Source organism: Trichoderma camerunense (assembly GCF_050948025.1).
Source record: "Trichoderma camerunense strain CBS 138272 chromosome Unknown V8C40scaffold_19, whole genome shotgun sequence".
Taxonomy (NCBI): Eukaryota; Fungi; Ascomycota; class Sordariomycetes; order Hypocreales; family Hypocreaceae; genus Trichoderma; species Trichoderma camerunense.
The window spans coordinates 496,162-514,257 of record NW_028145351.1 but is presented as its reverse complement, the minus strand read 5'-3'; the positions used below and the strand labels follow the sequence as shown (position 1 = coordinate 514,257).

Genomic DNA, 18,096 nt, shown 5'->3' with positions numbered 1-18,096 from the left:
CGGAGGGTGTTAATGAAACATGACACAACCTTAGTAGCCACGTGAGTTGGCTTGGTAATGTTCTAGCTCGCAGGTGTCTACCTCGTTGCAGCCGTGCTTTCATTTGATGTGGATGATTAGATGGCAGGTTAGATCAGCTACACTCCAATTGTCGCCCTACTCTGCTCCCAAAGAATATCGAAAACAAGCGGACTTCTCTCGATACCTAGTACCTCGTAGATACCAAGGCTTTACTGTAACCATTGTATGATATTGCATAAATTGACAATGTTATCTACCAAGTTACTGCAGATGTATATCGGCTGTAGGTTAGTTACACACATCAAGACTTCAAACATCAAGCTAACTAAAATGCCTAGCAGCCACACATCAACACCGCGGAAGGATCATGGCAGATCCGGCACTCGAGAGGGTCAAAGGCAACCAACCAGGCATATTATAAAGAATGCCCACCGGTATTTTTCTCGAGATATTTCCCTTTGCGTGCAGGTAGATACCTTAATAGGCAGTAAGTTACTAGGAAGGTTTATTAATGGCACAAGGACTAACACGCCTAGGAGCTTCCTCTCAGCTGACTAGCCTTATGGCTCCCGAGATGGCGCCATCTACGGAAAGCTGCCGAGCCGCCAGTATAGCTGGCCATTCACCACTCTACGGATACTGCTTGAATCAAGTATGGCACCCTGTTAAGCAAGAAATTAGTCGTTCACGCACGAAAACTTCCCGTGCCGCCTGACAGGGACGGGATATCGGAATGTTCGTATGGAGCGAATGAGACGCTCCACTAACAATGTCCACGCTAACTGTTGCAAGGAAGAGTTGTCTTTCCTTAATAGGAAATAACATAACGCATCTTTTGCCTCGTCTCAATATGTGGTCCAGCCTCCCTATGAGATGAAGCCAACACGGGTGAAATTGTTACTTCATGCCAAGTTAATTCAAGACACGAAGCAAGAAACCTCGATTACAAATGTGAATCTTGTCTTTGTCGCTTATGTGATACCTCAAATCGCTTATACTAGTAGCCGATTGACGGTTGTAGATGTTTGAAGATGTTATAACCGGATGCTGTACCAAGTAAATCATGGAATAGAGCCTCACGTGAATTATTATCTTATTAACTACATTCAGCCATCATGGCTTCGAATATTCCCACCGTGACCTCCTCCTCGCAGAAAGAGTCCTGTGAAACTACGCCGTACGACTCTTCATCATTGACGGAAGACATAGCCAACAACAATGCCAACGGTGCAAAGAAATGCACCCTCCCAAGTCAAGATGCAAACACCTTTGGAGAACCGAAATCTCAAACATTGGGAAACAATGACCCAGAAAATGGACAATTACCTGCCCTCGGCGCCACCGTTTCGCGAGCGACAACTATATCGAAAAAGAGAGCATATACTTTTATGATACTAGTTGTCCTCACGCAAGCGGTACAAATGTTTGCATATGGCGCCGGTATCATTGGAGCATTCACGGTTGGACACGCGGTTGGAGCATCAGACCTCCAATCTACGTGGATCGCGGCAGCATATCCCCTTACACAAGGCTCATTCGTCCTAATCAGCGGCCGGTTGGGTACTGTCTTTGGTCATAAGAAGATGTTAACTCTTGGAGCATCCATTTGGATCTTTTGGACTTTGGCCACAGCATATGGGACCAACATCGTCGGCATTAGCATTATGAGAGCGCTTGCGGGAATAGGGGGTGGTCTCCTCGTTCCAAACGCTGTAGCTCTTTTAACGATCACATTCCCTCCTGGCCGACAACGAAACCTGGCACTGGCGCTCTTTGCTTCTATGGGACCCGTTGGCGGCGCTGGTGGATGTGTGTTCAATGGCTTCTTCCTTCAATGGACAGACTGGACATGGCTGTTCTTCTTCTTGTATGGCCTCCTCTACACCACTTCAAAAGAGACGATAGAGCTAACATTTGACTGTAGGGCTGTCTTAGGAGCTGTAGTTTACGGAGCAGCAATTATTGCTGTACCAGATGACGAGCGGTTAGATCCCGAGGGAAAGATTGATTGGACAGGCTCATATCTCGGTGTCGCCGGACTGGTGCTGTTCAATTTTGTATGGAAGTAAGTGATACCCTCAACCATACCAGTTTATGTTCAATACTAATGCACATATCTATAGCCAAGCTCCTATAGTCGGCTGGCAGGATCCCTATGAATACATACTCCTCATTGTCGCCATTGGTCACTTTGCAGTATTTTTAATCTGGGAATCGAGATGGGCAGTCAGTCCAATCATCCCATTTGAGATCTGGAAAGTGCCATCGTTCGGTGCACTGATCGTCGTGTGTTTCTTCGTCTTTATGAGCCTCGGTATATACATCTGGTACGTCACCGTCTTCTTGGCGAATTTGCGGAATTGGGATCCTGTTTTGCTGGGATGTTCATTCTTGCCAATGGCCGTCAGCGGTACGGGCGCTGCCTTCTTTGCGGCATGGGTTGTGCGCAAACTGCCAGCAGAAATGGTGATCTGTATTGGCGCTTTGGGTGCAGTGGTGATGAATATTCTTATCGCAACGATGCCAGTTCATCAAACGTTCTGGGCGATGGTATTTCCCGCCATGATCTTGGCAGGATGTACAGGAGACATGGTCTTTGCTGCTGGTCAAATCATCGCCAGTAGCATCGTGACGAGGAAGCACCAGGGAACAGCGGGATCCCTGATAGGAACTCTCTTCACATACGGACTAAGCACGGGCTTGGGATTTGCCGGAACGGTTGAGATTTACATAAACAAGGATGGAACAGATTTGCTAGGCGGATATCGAGGCGCTTCTTACCTGGGAATTGGATTTGCAGGAGCAGCTATAATACTGACTCTTCTATTTGTGAGAATGAAGAAGAATACGGTCGAGGGCTGGCAGGGAGAAGATGCTGAGATTGCCGAGCCAAGTGAGTGAGACAGAGCCCTATGCATTTTGAGATGACAGGGAGAACAACAGTGTGCATATTTATAGGAGACTGGATAGATTAAAATGGTGTGGGATTGATGCATAGCGTATATGTTGCCAATACACAGGCACGTCGGTAATAATAGCATTTAGCAATAATTTGAACTGAACTGCATTTCACTAGAAAATAACTTTTGGCGCTCATATGTAGCCTCCCTCCCCAAACTATGAGATGATTTCCATCTCATTCACATCTGAGTGGCATGGCTCGCAATTTGCCCTTGCAGCATCTCAATCCAAGCCTCGTGATTAGCATCCCTACCCAGAAACTCTTTAAGCAATTCCATATAAGACACCACATTGCTTCCTGGCACCAAGATAATCTCTCTATATCGTCGAAACTCTCTACGGAGCTCAGGAGATATAATATCATCCACATTGGTCTTTGTAGTGTTTAGAGCTCCAGAAGGCAATAGTGGCTCAAACTTTGTCTTGAAGATGTCGTAGCTGAGCGATCGAGATCTGCACTTGAGTTAGTGCTATTCCAGTGTTATGGAAATGCGATTTACTTACGAAAGATAAGTATAATAACTTGTATTGTATCCAATTGGGAAACGAAAGCGACAGAAGCCGTGAACAAAGTCGTCTGCGTAGCCAATATCCTCCGGACCACTAACCAGGCAAATCTCTTTACGCAGCTTGTTAAACTCTGCAGCAAGATTCATGTCGCAAATCGTCTGGTGGTCAGGAGGCGTGTGAATGAGGAGGTCAAAGGTACTAAAATGCAGAGTCGAAAGTTGCGCAAGCCCCGTATGCGCAAACTGGTCAGCAATCAGCCTCTCAATCACGTCTTCTGGCAGCTTCTTCTCATTTTCTGAGTCCTCTTCCGTCAGATAGTGACCGGATATCGCGCGCACGATGTGCGGATTCCAGAATATGTATTCCAGCATAATACTTGGAACCTCGACAAAGTCGCGTGGGACTGATGATCCGTGGAATCGCGCATATTTAGTCTTCGAAGTAAGGTTATGGATCGTGTGGCCAAGTTCATGGAAACATGATACAACCTCATTGATCTTCAAGAGACTTGGACGGGTAGCGCTGGGAGGCGAGTAATTTGTCATAAATGCAGAGCAAGGATAGGTTCGCGACCCATCCTGTCGTTCATATCCCTAATACAAAAGTCATCAGTTAGTAATCTTTTTTCTCTATCTGGGCCAATGATCGTAGACTCACTGGTCTCATTTTGAACATTCCTTTGTGGCCATATTTATTGTCTCGTGGGAATACATCCATATAGAAGTATCCGAGAAAATCACCCCCTTCTGCTGTGTCGTCCCAAACAGAGTAGGCATCCACTCCCTCATACCATGTAGTAATCTGAGGAGCATCACGCGGATACTTTATAAATTTCACCCCGAATATGGCACCCAAAATATGCATCATTCTTGGAACACATCTGTCAAGGGGGAAGTATTCAGCAACCTCGTTTTGGTCCACTTGCAGGGATTTATCCTCTGCTAGGCGTGTGAAGAATGGTCTGTCCCATGCAAAGAATTTGCCAGATAAGGGCGCATCTTGGGATTGCTCTTGTTGGACCTTTTCGGCCTTCAACGCCTTTAGAGCCTCAAGTTCACGCAGGCCTAGTTCTTGTAGAACATTGCGAATGCGGTTCAGGAAGTGGACAGCATCATCTGTTTTTAAGATTCTGTCACTCTCTCGCAGTTCAGCATGATGTTTGTAGCCGAGTGCACGCGCGACTTCATCTCTAAGCACAAGAAGCTCTTTGAGGTTGGCTCCATTGAGCTCTTTCGCCCGATTTTCCATGTCCAACCACACCTTTTGCCTAGTCTCATCTCGCAAAGCATGTTGCATCACGGCTGTATAATTGGGGATCTTGTGATCAATCCACCGCTTATCGCCATCTTTCTTCCATCGGTCCAGGTGAGACTGCGGGACACCTTGCAGTTCATCTAGTGTCAGCCATAAACCGGCGACGTCCGAGTCGAGATTTCGTAGGTGCTCCATCTCGAGCTCGTCGATCCTAACAAGACTCTCCTTCACTTTAGCTTTCACAGCCTCGTCAGTGAGCCCTTGTCCCGTTTTGATGAATTGACTTCTCAGCTTCTCCACATAGAGAAGCGACTCCGGGTCAATAGACTCGTTTCTCTGCCAGACAGCATCAACAACTTTAAAGATATCGGCTCGAGAGTATCTTCCGATACTATCACGATTCAAGATTTTTCTAGCCTCTTTGGAAGCATCGCGAAGCTCTTTTAAAGGAGACACGTTATGAAGGAACCCAAGCTGAGGGGAGATACTCATCCGGTCATTTTCATCTCGTATCAAAGGAAGAATGGCGCTATCAAATGTCGCCTCTTCGGGAGGTATCTGAGCTACAGCATCCCAAACTTTTGCCGATGTCGCTATCAGCAGTTCAGCTTGTTGAACTATGGACGCAGGATCCAAAGTGAAGTCTGGTGGTGGTTGAGGGGGGTGAGGGGTCATGTCGGTTTCTCTTATACAAGTGAAAGAATCATTGAGTAATATTGCGATGAAATAGGCGTTATTGCTTCAACTTAGATCAGATATATATATGAATTCAATTCCGAAAGTCCGAAACGATCTAGATTAGCCGTTATACTGTAAAGTAGGAAAAGCGGGGTGAAGGAGGAGGCTGTGCTGCATTAGAGTGATCGACACAAGCTCTACTTCTCAAAAGAGCAAGAAGGTCGATTTATGGCGCATCAAATGATTCAAATGAAAGACTCATATCAGGCAACCAGTTGCAAAAGACTCAGGTCTCGACGTTAACATCTAGTTGAATGCTTAGAAATGGCCGGATATGCGGCATCGCGGCATCGACCACCCGGCTTGGGTTCGAGAAATGTAACTCCTTCCAATATAAAATCGTGAATCCTGCCAAAGTCAACAATTGCGTGATGCTCTTGAGATGACCAATACTACTTGATCATGATTTGATGATGTTGGTTACTACACTTTTCCACATACACACATATACAGACTGAACGTGAGAGAGAAGCAGACATATGATGAGAACCTTAAGACGACAATTAATAACTAACTACATACTCCTCTATTTCGTATTTCGTATAACACACGAATCCATAAGTTTCCACAGAAAACACAAGCGCCCACAATACAAACATGGTCAAAAGCAACAAACCCTCATTTCCTGCTAATAGTCGGCAGCACGAAACCGTCTGAATCAAGAAAGCGGATGGTCTCACCAGCTTCAAAACGCCGCAACTGCTGCGTCCAAAAATTAATCTGATGACCCAATCCCAGAGCAATAAGAAGTCGTGCCCATTCGGGTAAGTCAGACGGTTTCTCATCCCTTTGCAATTCATGAAGTAAACCAGCAGCCACTTGGCTAAAGAACGGAGTGTCGTGTGTAGCAATCGCTACAATTCGGCACGAGATCTCGACCCAGTTCTTGATAAACTCGGTGTCGAAACTCATTGGTGGGTACCTAAATTCGATTGTTGTTTGTGATCCTTCCAGTCTGTCCGTACCATCAAGGCCATAAACATCCCACTCGCCTATAGACTTTCCATCTTTTGTGCGGGTGCATATCGCCAAGCTTGTCTTTGAGCCTATATCTGTAAGGAGTCCGGTAAAGAGCCTCCATGTATTTGGTATCTTCCAGATATAGTCCAAAGTAAGGTACCACTTATAAGCGCTGTAGTGGTTCCACACAGCCGGTTTTATTTGCGATGGACGTATCGGTAAATGTTTGAGTAGGTCTGCAGCTGTATTATCTTTTGTGATCGAATAGCAATGTCTAACGGCGTCTTCGGCATCGATTGCAAAGCAGGACTTATCGCCTATATAGTTAAACCAGGTAGGATCTTCAGCACGAGCAGTGGAAGAAAATGCTGCAAAAAGGGGTTGCTCGAGTAGCATGACCAACGTCACTGCTTTCTTGGCGATACTCAAAGTCATACCGGTTTTGACACCTACATGAATGTGAAGGCCGCACCGTTTGTGTGCTGAAATGCTGAGATCAGAGTTTCGAAGAGCTGAGACTATTTGCCATGTCTTCGCAAATCCAGATTTGAGCTCGTGACTGTCTAGAATAGGTGAAGTAATCTCAAAGCCATGAGCTATCCTCTTACCGAATTTGTTTTCAGGAACACTGAGCATTTCTCGTTTGACGTGGAAATATAGGTTCTCCGAGTTGCTCTCGGGCGTGAATAGAGGCGTAGCTGGAGTAAAGACTCGCAAAGCGTAGCTACGAAATTCAGGAGGAGCATCCTTACAGATGCAACAGGTTGAAGTTTCGCGATGAGCGCATTCAGCGGCTATGGGCAAACCTGGGGCTTGGCGTTTAAGACTCAGTGCCAACTCACGTAACCTAACGGTTTGCAATCCGGCCGAATCAGATTCTCCTTCCTGTAAGTGTACAATCAGCTCGAGTTCCCAACCAAAGGTGATCATGTCGAAATTGGCCATCGTTGGCAAAAGGAGTAGCGATATGTTGCAATGATACAAGATACTCTGAATCTAATAATTGTTCGATGAGTCAATTGGAATACACAATTCAAAAATCATGCTAGGCACACTGGGATAATTTATACATCATCACAAAGAAAGGTTGTTTCATCCTTTGATACATGAAAGGTTTTGGCACTTTACTATCCTGTCAAACCAAAATTCACTTTTGAAATGCTCATAAGTTCATTAACAAGAATAGCACACTGGATTTGCGTGATATAAATAGTCATTGGGCACAAAGGAACAAGTATCGCTTTGCTTTGCTTTGAGGCACGGAATAAACACATGCAGAACACCTATATGTACGTTCAATACTGTCTTTAGGACATGAAATACTGTACAAGGCATGCGCAAGACAACTTTGGTGAACATACATTCAGTCAGTCTTTTGCCTCCAAACACTGCTGCATGTCTGCATGTCTTGATCAAATATGGCAGGCTACAATGAGATTGCAAAAAGCGCAGTTTGAGCATCATCAATTTTAGATAATTGCATTTATTAAGTAACTAGTTTGTATACCAATAGTCACATGTTCCCATACAACTTCTTTGTTCTCAATCAGACAAACGGCGTCGTTTTCGCCATAGATGGAAACTCCTGTTGCTAATGACGAGATTATACTGGGCTCGTGCAGAGCAAATCTTGGCCAGCCTGTCAGAAAGTGGTAAGCATCTAATCCGTCGATTTGGCCGGTTTTAGATATACATGGAACAACTTACGATTGGGATAGCACAGCAACGAGCCCGCTGGCCAATACCGGCGCACACAGACGTGAAAGACGCAGCATCAGTGGGAATGCTGGGGGCTGAGTTGCGAACAGTCAGTATCTTCAATCAGAGCATCTTCTGCACCTTTCGCGATTACTTACGATTTGCGCAATCCAAATCTGCAATGCCAAGCACATCAGTGGCGCAACACTGGGGGGTAGATTCGAGACCACCAGGGCAAAGCGTCGTTTGACGTTTGACGGCCTTCACGTCAGATGAAGGGGCCGCAAGAACGCCAGCAACCAACAGGGTAGCAACAATGAAAGACTTCATTTTGAACGAGTCGTATTAAGTATTAAAAAAAGCTGAAGTTGAATGCGTAAATGTTGAAGCGAGTGGGTTGTAATGTTTGTTGTCTAATTTGCTTTGTGAATTTGAACAACTTAGAGGCAGGTGATGAAGGGGTATTTATATCCAATTTCACGTTCTTTGTATCACTCTACTTGCCTATATGCCTGAACTAAAAAGGATTCTTTGTGGTCGGAGGTTGCATCCTGCTCCGCCATCCACCAAATCAAGATGATAGCTATACTGCTGTGCCTGAATTGTTGAGCCAGGATCCAGACGTCAGGGGGCCTCGGAACAATATGCTATCATCATATCTCAATCATCAAGCAAGGGTTGCGACTGTACAATGACGCTAGGAGCATATGGAGATGGTTGGTAGGTGGCGAGTGACGATCTAAACACCAACAATCGCTTTCTTCCGCCGCTCTTCAACGAGTGACTTATTTATAGATAGCTTTCAATTAAACTTTGTTCATTTGCCACTTCTCGTTTGTGTTTCTAGAAAGACTTCAGAAATTAACATATTTGGAGACTTGATTGAAGTGACACTTTTCGACATCACTACCTCGATTGAACAAAGGTAATAACAGACGTTGAACGACTCTACGCATCAGTCTACGTATCTAACAGTAGAGTCGCGTTATCGTTCGGGATTAAACTCGCATGGATGTATACTCCCATCAATATTATATCCCAATTGGTTCACCATTTGGCCTGGAGCAATTCCTCAGGGGCGCATATCCCGACAGCCTGACCCCAGATGAGCTGAACGGAGCATTCATGCCGGCCAACGTACATTAGCCAATAAGCCATCATATGTCATGTAAGTTATCTATGAAGAAACAGGCTTGACAACACCCACGGGGAACATGCCGTTTCAAGGAAGCTTAGCTACGGCCGTTGGCTGTTGCATCGGGGGCAAGGGGCAAGGGGCAAGAACAGAAACCGGGAAACGCATTTGCTCAACGGACTACATGGCTTAGAACTTAATTAATCTATTGTAGATCTTTTTCCAATTGAGTCATCTTCATTACTTTTACTACTTGATGCCACTCGAATGCAAGCGGGAGCAGCGGGAGTATGAAACCACCAGCAATGCAGGTACACTTCATTCCGGAATAGATAAATGACGAGTCGATCCTGTGGCTGAGCATTTTGAGATCGATATCCAATGAGTGTTACATGCTTCATGCCCCATCTAGATAATTCTTGTAGGGATGCCATGTTGAATGATTATTCCCTTTCCTTTGTCCTAGTCATACTCAATCCCGCTGAGCAGTCACCACATCGCCGAGAATTGCAAACAAGCAAACACTTGGTACAAGCCACCTTCAACCAAGTGAAACTAAGATCATGAAGTCAAGCGCACATGGCATATGTCATTTCCAACCACTAAAAGTACTCGCCCGTATTCACCGGGACGTCGGCTTTTTACAGGGTAGCGTCGTCCGGCACGACGGCATTCACACAACACACGCGGCAGACGTCAAGTCGCATACGCTTCTGGTACTTTTCCATTGCTCCCCAGTTGTGGCTAGCCAATGAGTGTCATCCCTGGGATGCAACTTGTTCTGAAGGGGCAATTTTGGTGTGGCGTAAATTGTGCTGGATAAATGAATCCCAGATTGGTGAACTCTGGTGATTGGTGAATTGCGCAAGTTAGCACGGGTGCGCATAAACTGATCGTCGCAAAAGCTGGTAGCTCTCGTATGTCTTCTACGTAATGCCTGAAGATCATAGTCCTCGTAATACGTGTTGATGCGCTATTCGAGCATGTAGCTTTCCGTACGCAAGACTATTCAATTGAGTTCAATCATCCTTTATTCTACTCATAGTTCTTAGTACGATCAATGGCTCTCATAATACCGAGAATGCCGATGTTAGAAGGCAACTTCGTTCAACGGCCGAGAAGATGCGTCACAACCGCCGATCTATTTACCCTACGAAAACTTCCAAGTTTATTGGCGTTGCTTGGTAGCTAACTCGTAGTTAGTCTTGATCTGCAGGGGTTGTTATGTTTCCATAGCATATTGAAGTCTACCGATCAACCACTCGCCACCGGCTTCGTAATTCCAGCTCCGCGCTTGAACGTTCTATGATGATATCCTTATGCGTCTTATTCTATTTTTAACTACCAATACAGTAGAAGTCGAAATTGGTGTCGCATTTTCATTATAACGAAAGTCATCCCACGAGGGCCATGTATGGCGCAGTGTGGCTTGTTCTGTGTAGATGTCGAGACGCTCTCTACATCATTAAACCATTAAACTCAGCCTACCATTACCCCGAAATATCTCGATTCTGGGTTCTGTTGGCCAGAAATTGGAACGCGGTCTTCTCCCTAGGGGATGAGTAATGGGAGCGGGGAAATGTCTTACTCTCGGTACCTAATCCACGGAATGACAACCTGAATGAATTCTCGAAATCTGTAGTTCACATTGTCAATGAAGTCAACAATTGGTTTCGCACTCTTGACAGCCTTAATTTTCCAGCTCTTTGATCATATGGCGTCTGCTTTTAGCGATGTTTGACCTCTCTCCATTCATTGCGTACCGCCCTTTGCAACTAATAAACGACGGACGCAACTCAACATTCCTTGTGGAGGTGACCAAAGCCGGGCACTCTGAGTTACGAAGGAATGCTTTGTGCGTCTTGAAAATACACCAGGCATCGGCCCCCGATGTCTCGTACCAGCAAGAAAGAACCGCCAATAGCCTTTTGGCCATGTCTTACACCAATCCGCTGTTGACGGCTGCTGCATCTTGTGAAGTAATATTCGCTCGCCCCTGCAGAAAGTCCATCAAGACCAGATATCTCCAGTGCTTTGGTGGTGTCGCAGTACCAGTGGAACTTCTTCAGGCAGCCATGGAAGAGCGTGGATGGGTTGAGCCAGGTACTGGAAAAGAGAACCTTTTTCACGCGCTGTTATTCGAATACATTCCCAATCTTGAGCCTCTAATGCCAAAGGATGTCACGCCTGCCATCGCCGTGGAGACGCACCTCGTTCTGAAAACAATCCATGCGAGTAATGTATGTCACAATGATCTCGAGAACTTTATGATACGACCCGAGATTGGCTTCCGCAACATCTTTATACAGCAATATAGTAGAAATGTTTATATATTGGACTTCGATGCTGCCAGGATAGTTGATTTCTCTCCAGAAGGCCAGGGGCTCCTTGAAGAAGAAGCAAACAAACTAGATGGACTGTTCCAAATCATCCTTTCAGGCGAGGACCCGCGCAAAAGATTCCCTAGAGAAGTGCTTCGGCTAATGGCCGAGAGGCAGATGCAACAGTAGGGATGGCTCAAAGTAGCTTGTGCTGGGTTAACAATTCACTTGCCCAAATATGAACAGAGTTCTACTTGTGTCATCCAATTTCGTCTGCTCTTTACTGTCTTGTATCTACAAGCGCAGTACGATTAAAATAGAATACTTCTCATTGAACTCATTGTATCATTATGATGCGATTAGCCTCTGCATTTGCATAACGAAATGGGAAAAAAACCTTGCCAAGAATTGGCGGGAAAAACCCATAACAAGGCCTTGCAGTAAATCCCAGCCTTCCAGCTACCACGCACAAAAGTTGATGTTTAGAGATACTCCATTAGCAGTCCATGACCCTCCATTTCTGCTCCCATGGCAAGACAAAATATTATTGTATGCATCCGTACAAACTTGTGCATTCTCAAAATTTCCGATTTTTCCAATACGGGCAACGTTGCCTCCACCATCAGTCAATGTGTTCCAGTTACCGTTCAGCGTGTTGTAGTTTTGCCTGCACCAGTCGGATGCGTGAGAGCGTAATGTATCGTAGTTGATACAGAAACTGCCGCCACTCTGTGCGTAACATTCGGCGGCTTGCGAGACGGAAGCCATCCCGATGACTGAGAGAATAACAGGCCAGTAATGCATGATGGCGATCGACGAACTCCTAGTATACATGTGAGATACAGCCAGAGAGTTGAACTGGGAAAGGACTATAAACGAACGTTTTATGTTATCGGCAGCTGTGTCTAATAGGTGCTTTTTTGCTGTCTGGAGGTGATGTATGCTGGATCTTGTTTCTTGACTTGGTGAATATCTTTTCCACGAGCAAGATGCCAGTTATATAGTGAAAGTCTTATACATGTGACCTTGGCCTTCTCACGTAACTTGTCTTACATGTCATGTCTAAATGTAACCGAGAGCTTTGACAGGACCCTTGCCGTGACTTAGAAGTTTATATGAGGTACTCCGTATATCTTAGATATATGACTACATAGCTGTGTAACTTATTGATACCACGTAATTTGTCTTACATATTATGCTCAAATGTAACGAAGAGCTTCAGCAGGACCCTTGCTTTGACTTATGAGTTAGAGTCAATATGAAGTACGTCTTAGACATGTAGCTATATCCCTGACTATTACGCCTGGTGAGATAATATGATTTACTTAGATATTATTCATGAACAGAAACAACGAGTGACTTACTCGGGCTAGTATCTCTTGATTGGTGTAGTTCATCACGGCCATTTACTCGCGCGTGCTATACTACGTCTTTCTACTGTGATCAATTGTCCCAGTGCCGAGGTTTTCGGTTATGTAACGGTGCCATGGCGTTCTCTCATGTAACGAATGACACCACTTGATCCCAAAAGGAACGGAGTTTGCGACGGCTGTCCCGACACCATACACCGCGATGGGGTGACGTTCGCTCTGTATTAGCCACAGCTCCAATATCTGGTCTGATCAGAAAGAGACTTCACAGAGAATAGACCCTACTATATCTAGTTACTTAAAATCATCCATAAAGATCAAGTCATTAGCTGTACTTCTATCTACATCAAGAGCGAACGGCCGATGTACACAAAATTCGCAGGCTCACTGCCCTCCCAGCCACCCATAACCTGCCCACCTGCAAACCGACCGCAATAAAAGTTTAAGACAGTCAACGGCTACAGCCGCCCTGGTTCCCCATATACCCCAGATTTTCGATTGGTCCAGTCTACTCTTTGTTTCAGCGTCTAGTGATTAATATGTCATCCCGAGACTGTCTCAGAACTGTCTCTGAAGTGGAATTACGTCGGGTGCTATAATATAAATGACAGCTGCTCTGTGCCCCCCATGCCCAAGCTCTCCGCCTCCACGTCGGGACGTCGGGGGTGGCTTACATTATCAGGGGGAAGCATGTCTCCCGTTTGTGTCACACCAACTCAGAGTAACCTGCGCAAACTTGTAAAGGCGGTGAATACATGTAGTCTATCGCACAGTGAGTTTGTTCCAGTTCATACTCTAGCTGTAGATCCGCCAGCTCTGTTCTTTGTCCCCACGTGAAATTCGTGTCTGGCGCCATTCATTCCCATCATGCTTCAATTAGTAAATGAATGAAGAAATAATGGCGTATGTATATTGTTAGGCATATGTATGCTTTATGAGCTAATGAAAATACCATTCTATTTATCATAGTCCTCCTATTACAGGCGCGGCGACAGCGGAACCTCGCAATCCCACCCAGCGGTGCGCCGTGACAACGCTTGGAGTCTTTGCCGGCCTTTCAACTCTCAGTTTGCAGCATATCTCGACATAGTCCGTAGCTTTTCTCCAAAAACCCAAAAGATAAAGGGCGCTGGGATACCAATGCCAATGCTGATAAAAGCGAGAATGCTAGTCCCCCAACCATAACCTAGGTCTCTGTACAGGTATGGAGCGAATAGAGGGAATCCAAAGCCAGCCAGGCTGCGAAGAAGTGCACATGCGGCCATAGCACTGGCCGCGTAGGTCGGGTAGCTGTCCACGGTGTAAGTCTGCATGCCTTGTAAACATCCCATGGTCCCTGCCGAGAGGATGGCAACACCAATGTTGGGCATGATCCAGTGTAGCCGGGCTTGTACGCTCCAACCATACCAGAACAGACCGATGGAGACCATAATCGACCCGATGAACATGGTTGGCATTCGGAACTCGGGCCGACCGACACCATTGTTTTTTGTCTTGAGGTGACGATAAATCCGGTCGATGAAGAAGAAGTTGAGAATAAGACCCATGAAAGAGCCAATGGCAATAGACAGATAGTTTAGTCCACCTATACTCACACTCTCGCCATACCATTCCGTCCAAATGGTTGGAAAGGTGGCGAGCATCAGATACAGTGTCCCGAAAAGATATCCCATGTAAATCGCAATGAACGTGATGATAGGCTGAGTCGTGAACATGAGAATTGGTCGTTCCACAGCTCTACCAAGTTTGCTGACAAGAGTTTCCGGCTCGACATTTCCAGTATGCAGTTTGTGGTTTCCTGTAGCTTTCACAAGACAATCTCGCTTCCTTCGTAATAGTGTGCCTGGATGTGACTCGCGGAGCCATAGTAGACCTACGGCCTGAATAAACACAGCTGCAATGCTAGATGACCAGAATACCCAACGCCATGTGCTATACTCGGCAATGAAGCCTCCAGCAATTGGTCCAACAACCGGACCCAGGAGTGGTGCAAGAGTGTAGATTCCCATGGCCTTCCCGCGTTCGTCAGCACTCCATGTGTCACTAATAGCACCTCCTCCCAGAGCAAGAGGAGCGCTTCCACCGATCCCAGCTAGAAAGCGAAAGACGAATAACTCGGCCGGGTTCCGTGCAAAGCCACACCCTAGGTTCCATGCCAGATACCACACATTGCTAAGTTGTAGCAGACGTACACGGCCGTAAAGCTCAGATGCAGGCCCGAAGAACAATGGACCAACGGCATACGCCAGGATGAAGATAGAAAGTGCCAATTCTACCTCCAGCTTGCTATTCATGTTGAGATCTTCGCCCAGCTTGGATAGAGCTGGCGCTATCATGGCCGAGGAGACAGGAGAAATGAATGTAAAGAGAGACACGGCTATCGTGTAGCGCCATTTGATGTTGTTTGGCCAATTCTTTGGGTTCTCTGGGTCTTGTGGTCCATCCCAGGTGACGAGATTGGGATCATTGATGCTTTCAGCAGATGGTTTTGTTGCCTCCAAGTCTGACGGTTTTTGGTCCATTGTAGTTGAAAGTCTTCTCAGATAAATTCTCATATAATAATTAATTGTTTAATCTTCGTTGGCATTTCGAGTGCTTTTATATAACATTTTACTCTATAGTGCTACTTGGATGTATTAGACGCCACCAGCCAATCGGAGCCATGGATCTAGTTCGGGTCCGTTCCGTCTTCCGTAACGACATCCGTACCACATTCATCGAAATTCAAACTGTCTCCGTTACTTCTTCCATTTGAACCGAGGCAGACAAAGAATTTCCATAAACCTGAATCGTGTCTAACGGCCGTCAACTGTCCCGATGCGTACTCGACCCGTAGCAATTGCTCCCACGCCCAACAAGACCCCGGTTGAGCCTGGGAATGGCGACTTAGAAGCCATACGCACAATGCCATACACCTGTCAACAGTGTGTGCGCAGAAAGGTCAAATGTGACAAGACACTTCCATCATGCTCGAGCTGCGGCAAAGGCGAATTTAATTGCGTCTATCAGGCACCCAACCCCCCGCGAAAGCGAAAGCGAAAGCGGAACGAGGACGTGCATGAGCGATTGGTGCGGTATGAGCGCATCTTACAAGAGAGAGGCCTTCTCTCTACATCTGATGACAAACAGACGCACGATATCATGCAAGACCCAGTTTCCCCGGAGAGGAGAACTGGTGAATTGGTCTCTGGCGACGGCAAATCCCGGTACATTGGCAGCAGTCTCTGGCTCAATACTGGACCAGTCGACATCCATGAAATATCAGAGGATGAAGATGAAGACCAACTTGTTCCACCAGTTGGCACAAACTTGTTCACAACGGATCCAATAAGCGGTGCGCTGCTTGGAGGCTCGCAGACTCTTGTCCACTATCATCCAAACCACAAAGACGCAATGAAGCTTTGGATGGCGCACGTCGAAAATGTCGAGCCTATATGCAAAATCCTACACATCCCGACAACGGCAAAAATGGTCGAAACAGTCTCTCAGAAACCATCCACGGCGTCAAAAGCGGACGAGTGCTTGCTGTTTGCCATTTACCACTTTGCCGTATTCTCCATGTCGGATGAGGACTGTATGCTTGAATTCAAGCAGCCACGCATTGAATTAATGTCCAAGTACCAACACGCCGTTCGGCAAGCCCTAGTTAATGCATCGTGGCTTAAGACAACAGAAATGCCAGTTATCCAGGCATACGTGCTCTTTCTCATCTCGATCCGCACACAGACCGATCCTCACCTATTCTGGATGATGACCGGTATCGCAGTCCGCATCGCACAGCGCATGGGACTCCATCGTGATGGAGAAGGTCTCGGACTATCTCCATTCGATGTTCAAATGCGGCGGCGACTCTTCTGGCAGCTTCTCCCTCTCGACGGATACGCTGGTCAAGTCTCAGGCACTGGCATTTCCATCTCACCTAACAGCTGGGACACGAAACCACCACTCAACATCGACGATGCGCAAATCTACCCTGGTATGGCGCACCAGCCAGAAGAGATGAATGGTGCTTCGGAGATGATTTACTGCCTCACGAAAGCAGAGCTGTCCAACTTGTATACGCGAACTGGGGTCGAATCGAAGGATGCCGGTGGTACGATTCAACTGAAGGCCAGTGGAGAACTTGAACGGCTTATCGACGAGGTTGAAAGCACTATTGAGACCAATTATCTACGGTATTGTGATATCATCAATCCGCTGCACTTTCTGGTACTTGGAAGTGTGAGATCTGCCACCAATGCGGTACGCCTACGCAACCGAATCTCCCCACTGATGAGCAATACCATTGGCGATCCCGAAAGGAAACAGCTTTGTGATCTAGCTCTGAAGATTCTTGATACCGACTGCACACTCTACGGTAACCCCCAGTTAAAGAGATTTCGATGGAAAATAAAGGCAGTATTCCTCTGGGATGCGCTAATGTGTGTCCTGACCAGCCTGGCAAAGGTCGGGATCTTTTCACCCATGGAGCGCAATAGCATCTGGAGCAAAATGGTAGACGTCTATTCGAACCACCCTGAATTCCTCGACGCCAATACAGCGTTTCAAGCTGCAGTTGGTAAGCTAACACTTAAAGCCTGGGCAGTCAATCCACCAAGCAATTCGATGCCCGAGCCGGATTTCATCATTACCTTGCGCTCGCAACGTAAGGCCAAGGTCGCCAGCGCTCCGGACAAGAATAAAAATGGGACACCTCACAAAGAATGTGGAATGAGTGTATCCTCAGTGAATGATTCACTTTTTGGCGGTTCTGATGACGCGGACTTTAACTCCGCCAGTGATTTCAGTCTTTTTCCGGCGGAGTGGTTGTTTGAAGATCAGCTTATCGGCTTTCGAGATTTTGGGTCCGGATGACCAATTTTGCCTTTTTTGGCTTTGAGATTTTTGACCCTGATGACCAATTTTGCCTCTTTTGGCCACAACCAAAATGATGCTATCCTTAAATTGACGGAGATAGGATCTAGAGTAGTACCGGTAGATTTTGTTTATTTGTAAAAGAACGGAGTTAGGATTTATTTCTGTAGAAATACTGAAGAGAGATGATGGATTATTTGTCCACTCCGTATTGTTTAGCGGATATTCTTAGAGGGCACCCGCCCGAATGGTATCCCTTGCAAACAAAAGGGGG

At 46.2% G+C, this 18,096-nt stretch overlaps 6 protein-coding genes across 6 annotated transcripts; 3 read left to right on the top strand and 3 right to left on the bottom strand.

Moving 5' to 3' along the window:
- Window positions 1–1,136: 1,136 nt before the first annotated feature.
- On the top strand, window positions 1,137–2,922 carry V8C40DRAFT_282184 (MFS transporter; the record flags this gene model as incomplete). The annotated part of the gene is made up of 3 exons (XM_083221749.1): window positions 1,137–1,888; window positions 1,946–2,086; window positions 2,145–2,922. The coding sequence occupies 3 exons, from the start codon at window positions 1,137–1,139 to the stop codon at window positions 2,920–2,922; spliced, it is 1,671 nt and encodes a 556-aa protein (XP_083069258.1).
- An 80-nt stretch (window positions 2,923–3,002) lies between these two features.
- V8C40DRAFT_254765 (M3 family metallopeptidase) lies at window positions 3,003–5,492 on the bottom strand. Its single transcript, XM_083217899.1, has 3 exons — window positions 4,150–5,492; window positions 3,487–4,085; window positions 3,003–3,435 (listed from the first exon to the last, which is right to left on the bottom strand). The coding sequence occupies exons 1-3, from the start codon at window positions 5,419–5,421 to the stop codon at window positions 3,162–3,164; spliced, it is 2,145 nt and encodes a 714-aa protein (XP_083069257.1). The 5' UTR covers window positions 5,422–5,492; the 3' UTR covers window positions 3,003–3,161.
- A 610-nt stretch (window positions 5,493–6,102) lies between these two features.
- On the bottom strand, window positions 6,103–7,374 carry V8C40DRAFT_277215 (uncharacterized protein; the record flags this gene model as incomplete). Its single annotated transcript, XM_083220936.1, has 1 exon — window positions 6,103–7,374. The coding sequence occupies one exon, from the start codon at window positions 7,372–7,374 to the stop codon at window positions 6,103–6,105; it is 1,272 nt and encodes a 423-aa protein (XP_083069256.1).
- A 673-nt stretch (window positions 7,375–8,047) lies between these two features.
- Window positions 8,048–8,472, bottom strand: V8C40DRAFT_269607 (hydrophobin; the record flags this gene model as incomplete). Its single annotated transcript, XM_083220103.1, has 3 exons — window positions 8,048–8,083; window positions 8,152–8,237; window positions 8,301–8,472. 3 exons carry the CDS (start codon window positions 8,470–8,472, stop codon window positions 8,048–8,050), a joined length of 294 nt encoding a protein of 97 aa, XP_083069255.1.
- Window positions 8,473–11,211: 2,739 nt separating this feature from the next.
- V8C40DRAFT_282180 (uncharacterized protein) lies at window positions 11,212–11,863 on the top strand (the record flags this gene model as incomplete). Its single annotated transcript, XM_083221748.1, has 1 exon — window positions 11,212–11,863. The coding sequence occupies one exon, from the start codon at window positions 11,212–11,214 to the stop codon at window positions 11,785–11,787; it is 576 nt and encodes a 191-aa protein (XP_083069254.1). The 3' UTR covers window positions 11,788–11,863.
- Window positions 11,864–15,302: 3,439 nt separating this feature from the next.
- On the top strand, window positions 15,303–17,973 carry V8C40DRAFT_282177 (Zn(II)2Cys6 transcription factor; the record flags this gene model as incomplete). Its single annotated transcript, XM_083221747.1, has 2 exons — window positions 15,303–15,329; window positions 15,894–17,973. 2 exons carry the CDS (start codon window positions 15,303–15,305, stop codon window positions 17,820–17,822), a joined length of 1,956 nt encoding a protein of 651 aa, XP_083069253.1. The 3' UTR covers window positions 17,823–17,973.
- Between the last annotated feature and the right edge of the window lie 123 nt (window positions 17,974–18,096).

Coding starts and splice junctions, on each gene's coding strand:
- V8C40DRAFT_254765 (XM_083217899.1), bottom strand. CDS start 5,421: ATGACCCCTCACCCCCCTCAACCACCACCAGACTTCACTTTGGATCCT. Junction 4,086..4,149: donor GAATGTTCAAAATGAGACCA/GTGAGTCTACGA, acceptor CTTTTGTATTAG/GGATATGAACGACAGGATGG. Junction 3,436..3,486: donor AGTTATTATACTTATCTTTC/GTAAGTAAATCG, acceptor ACTCAAGTGCAG/ATCTCGATCGCTCAGCTACG.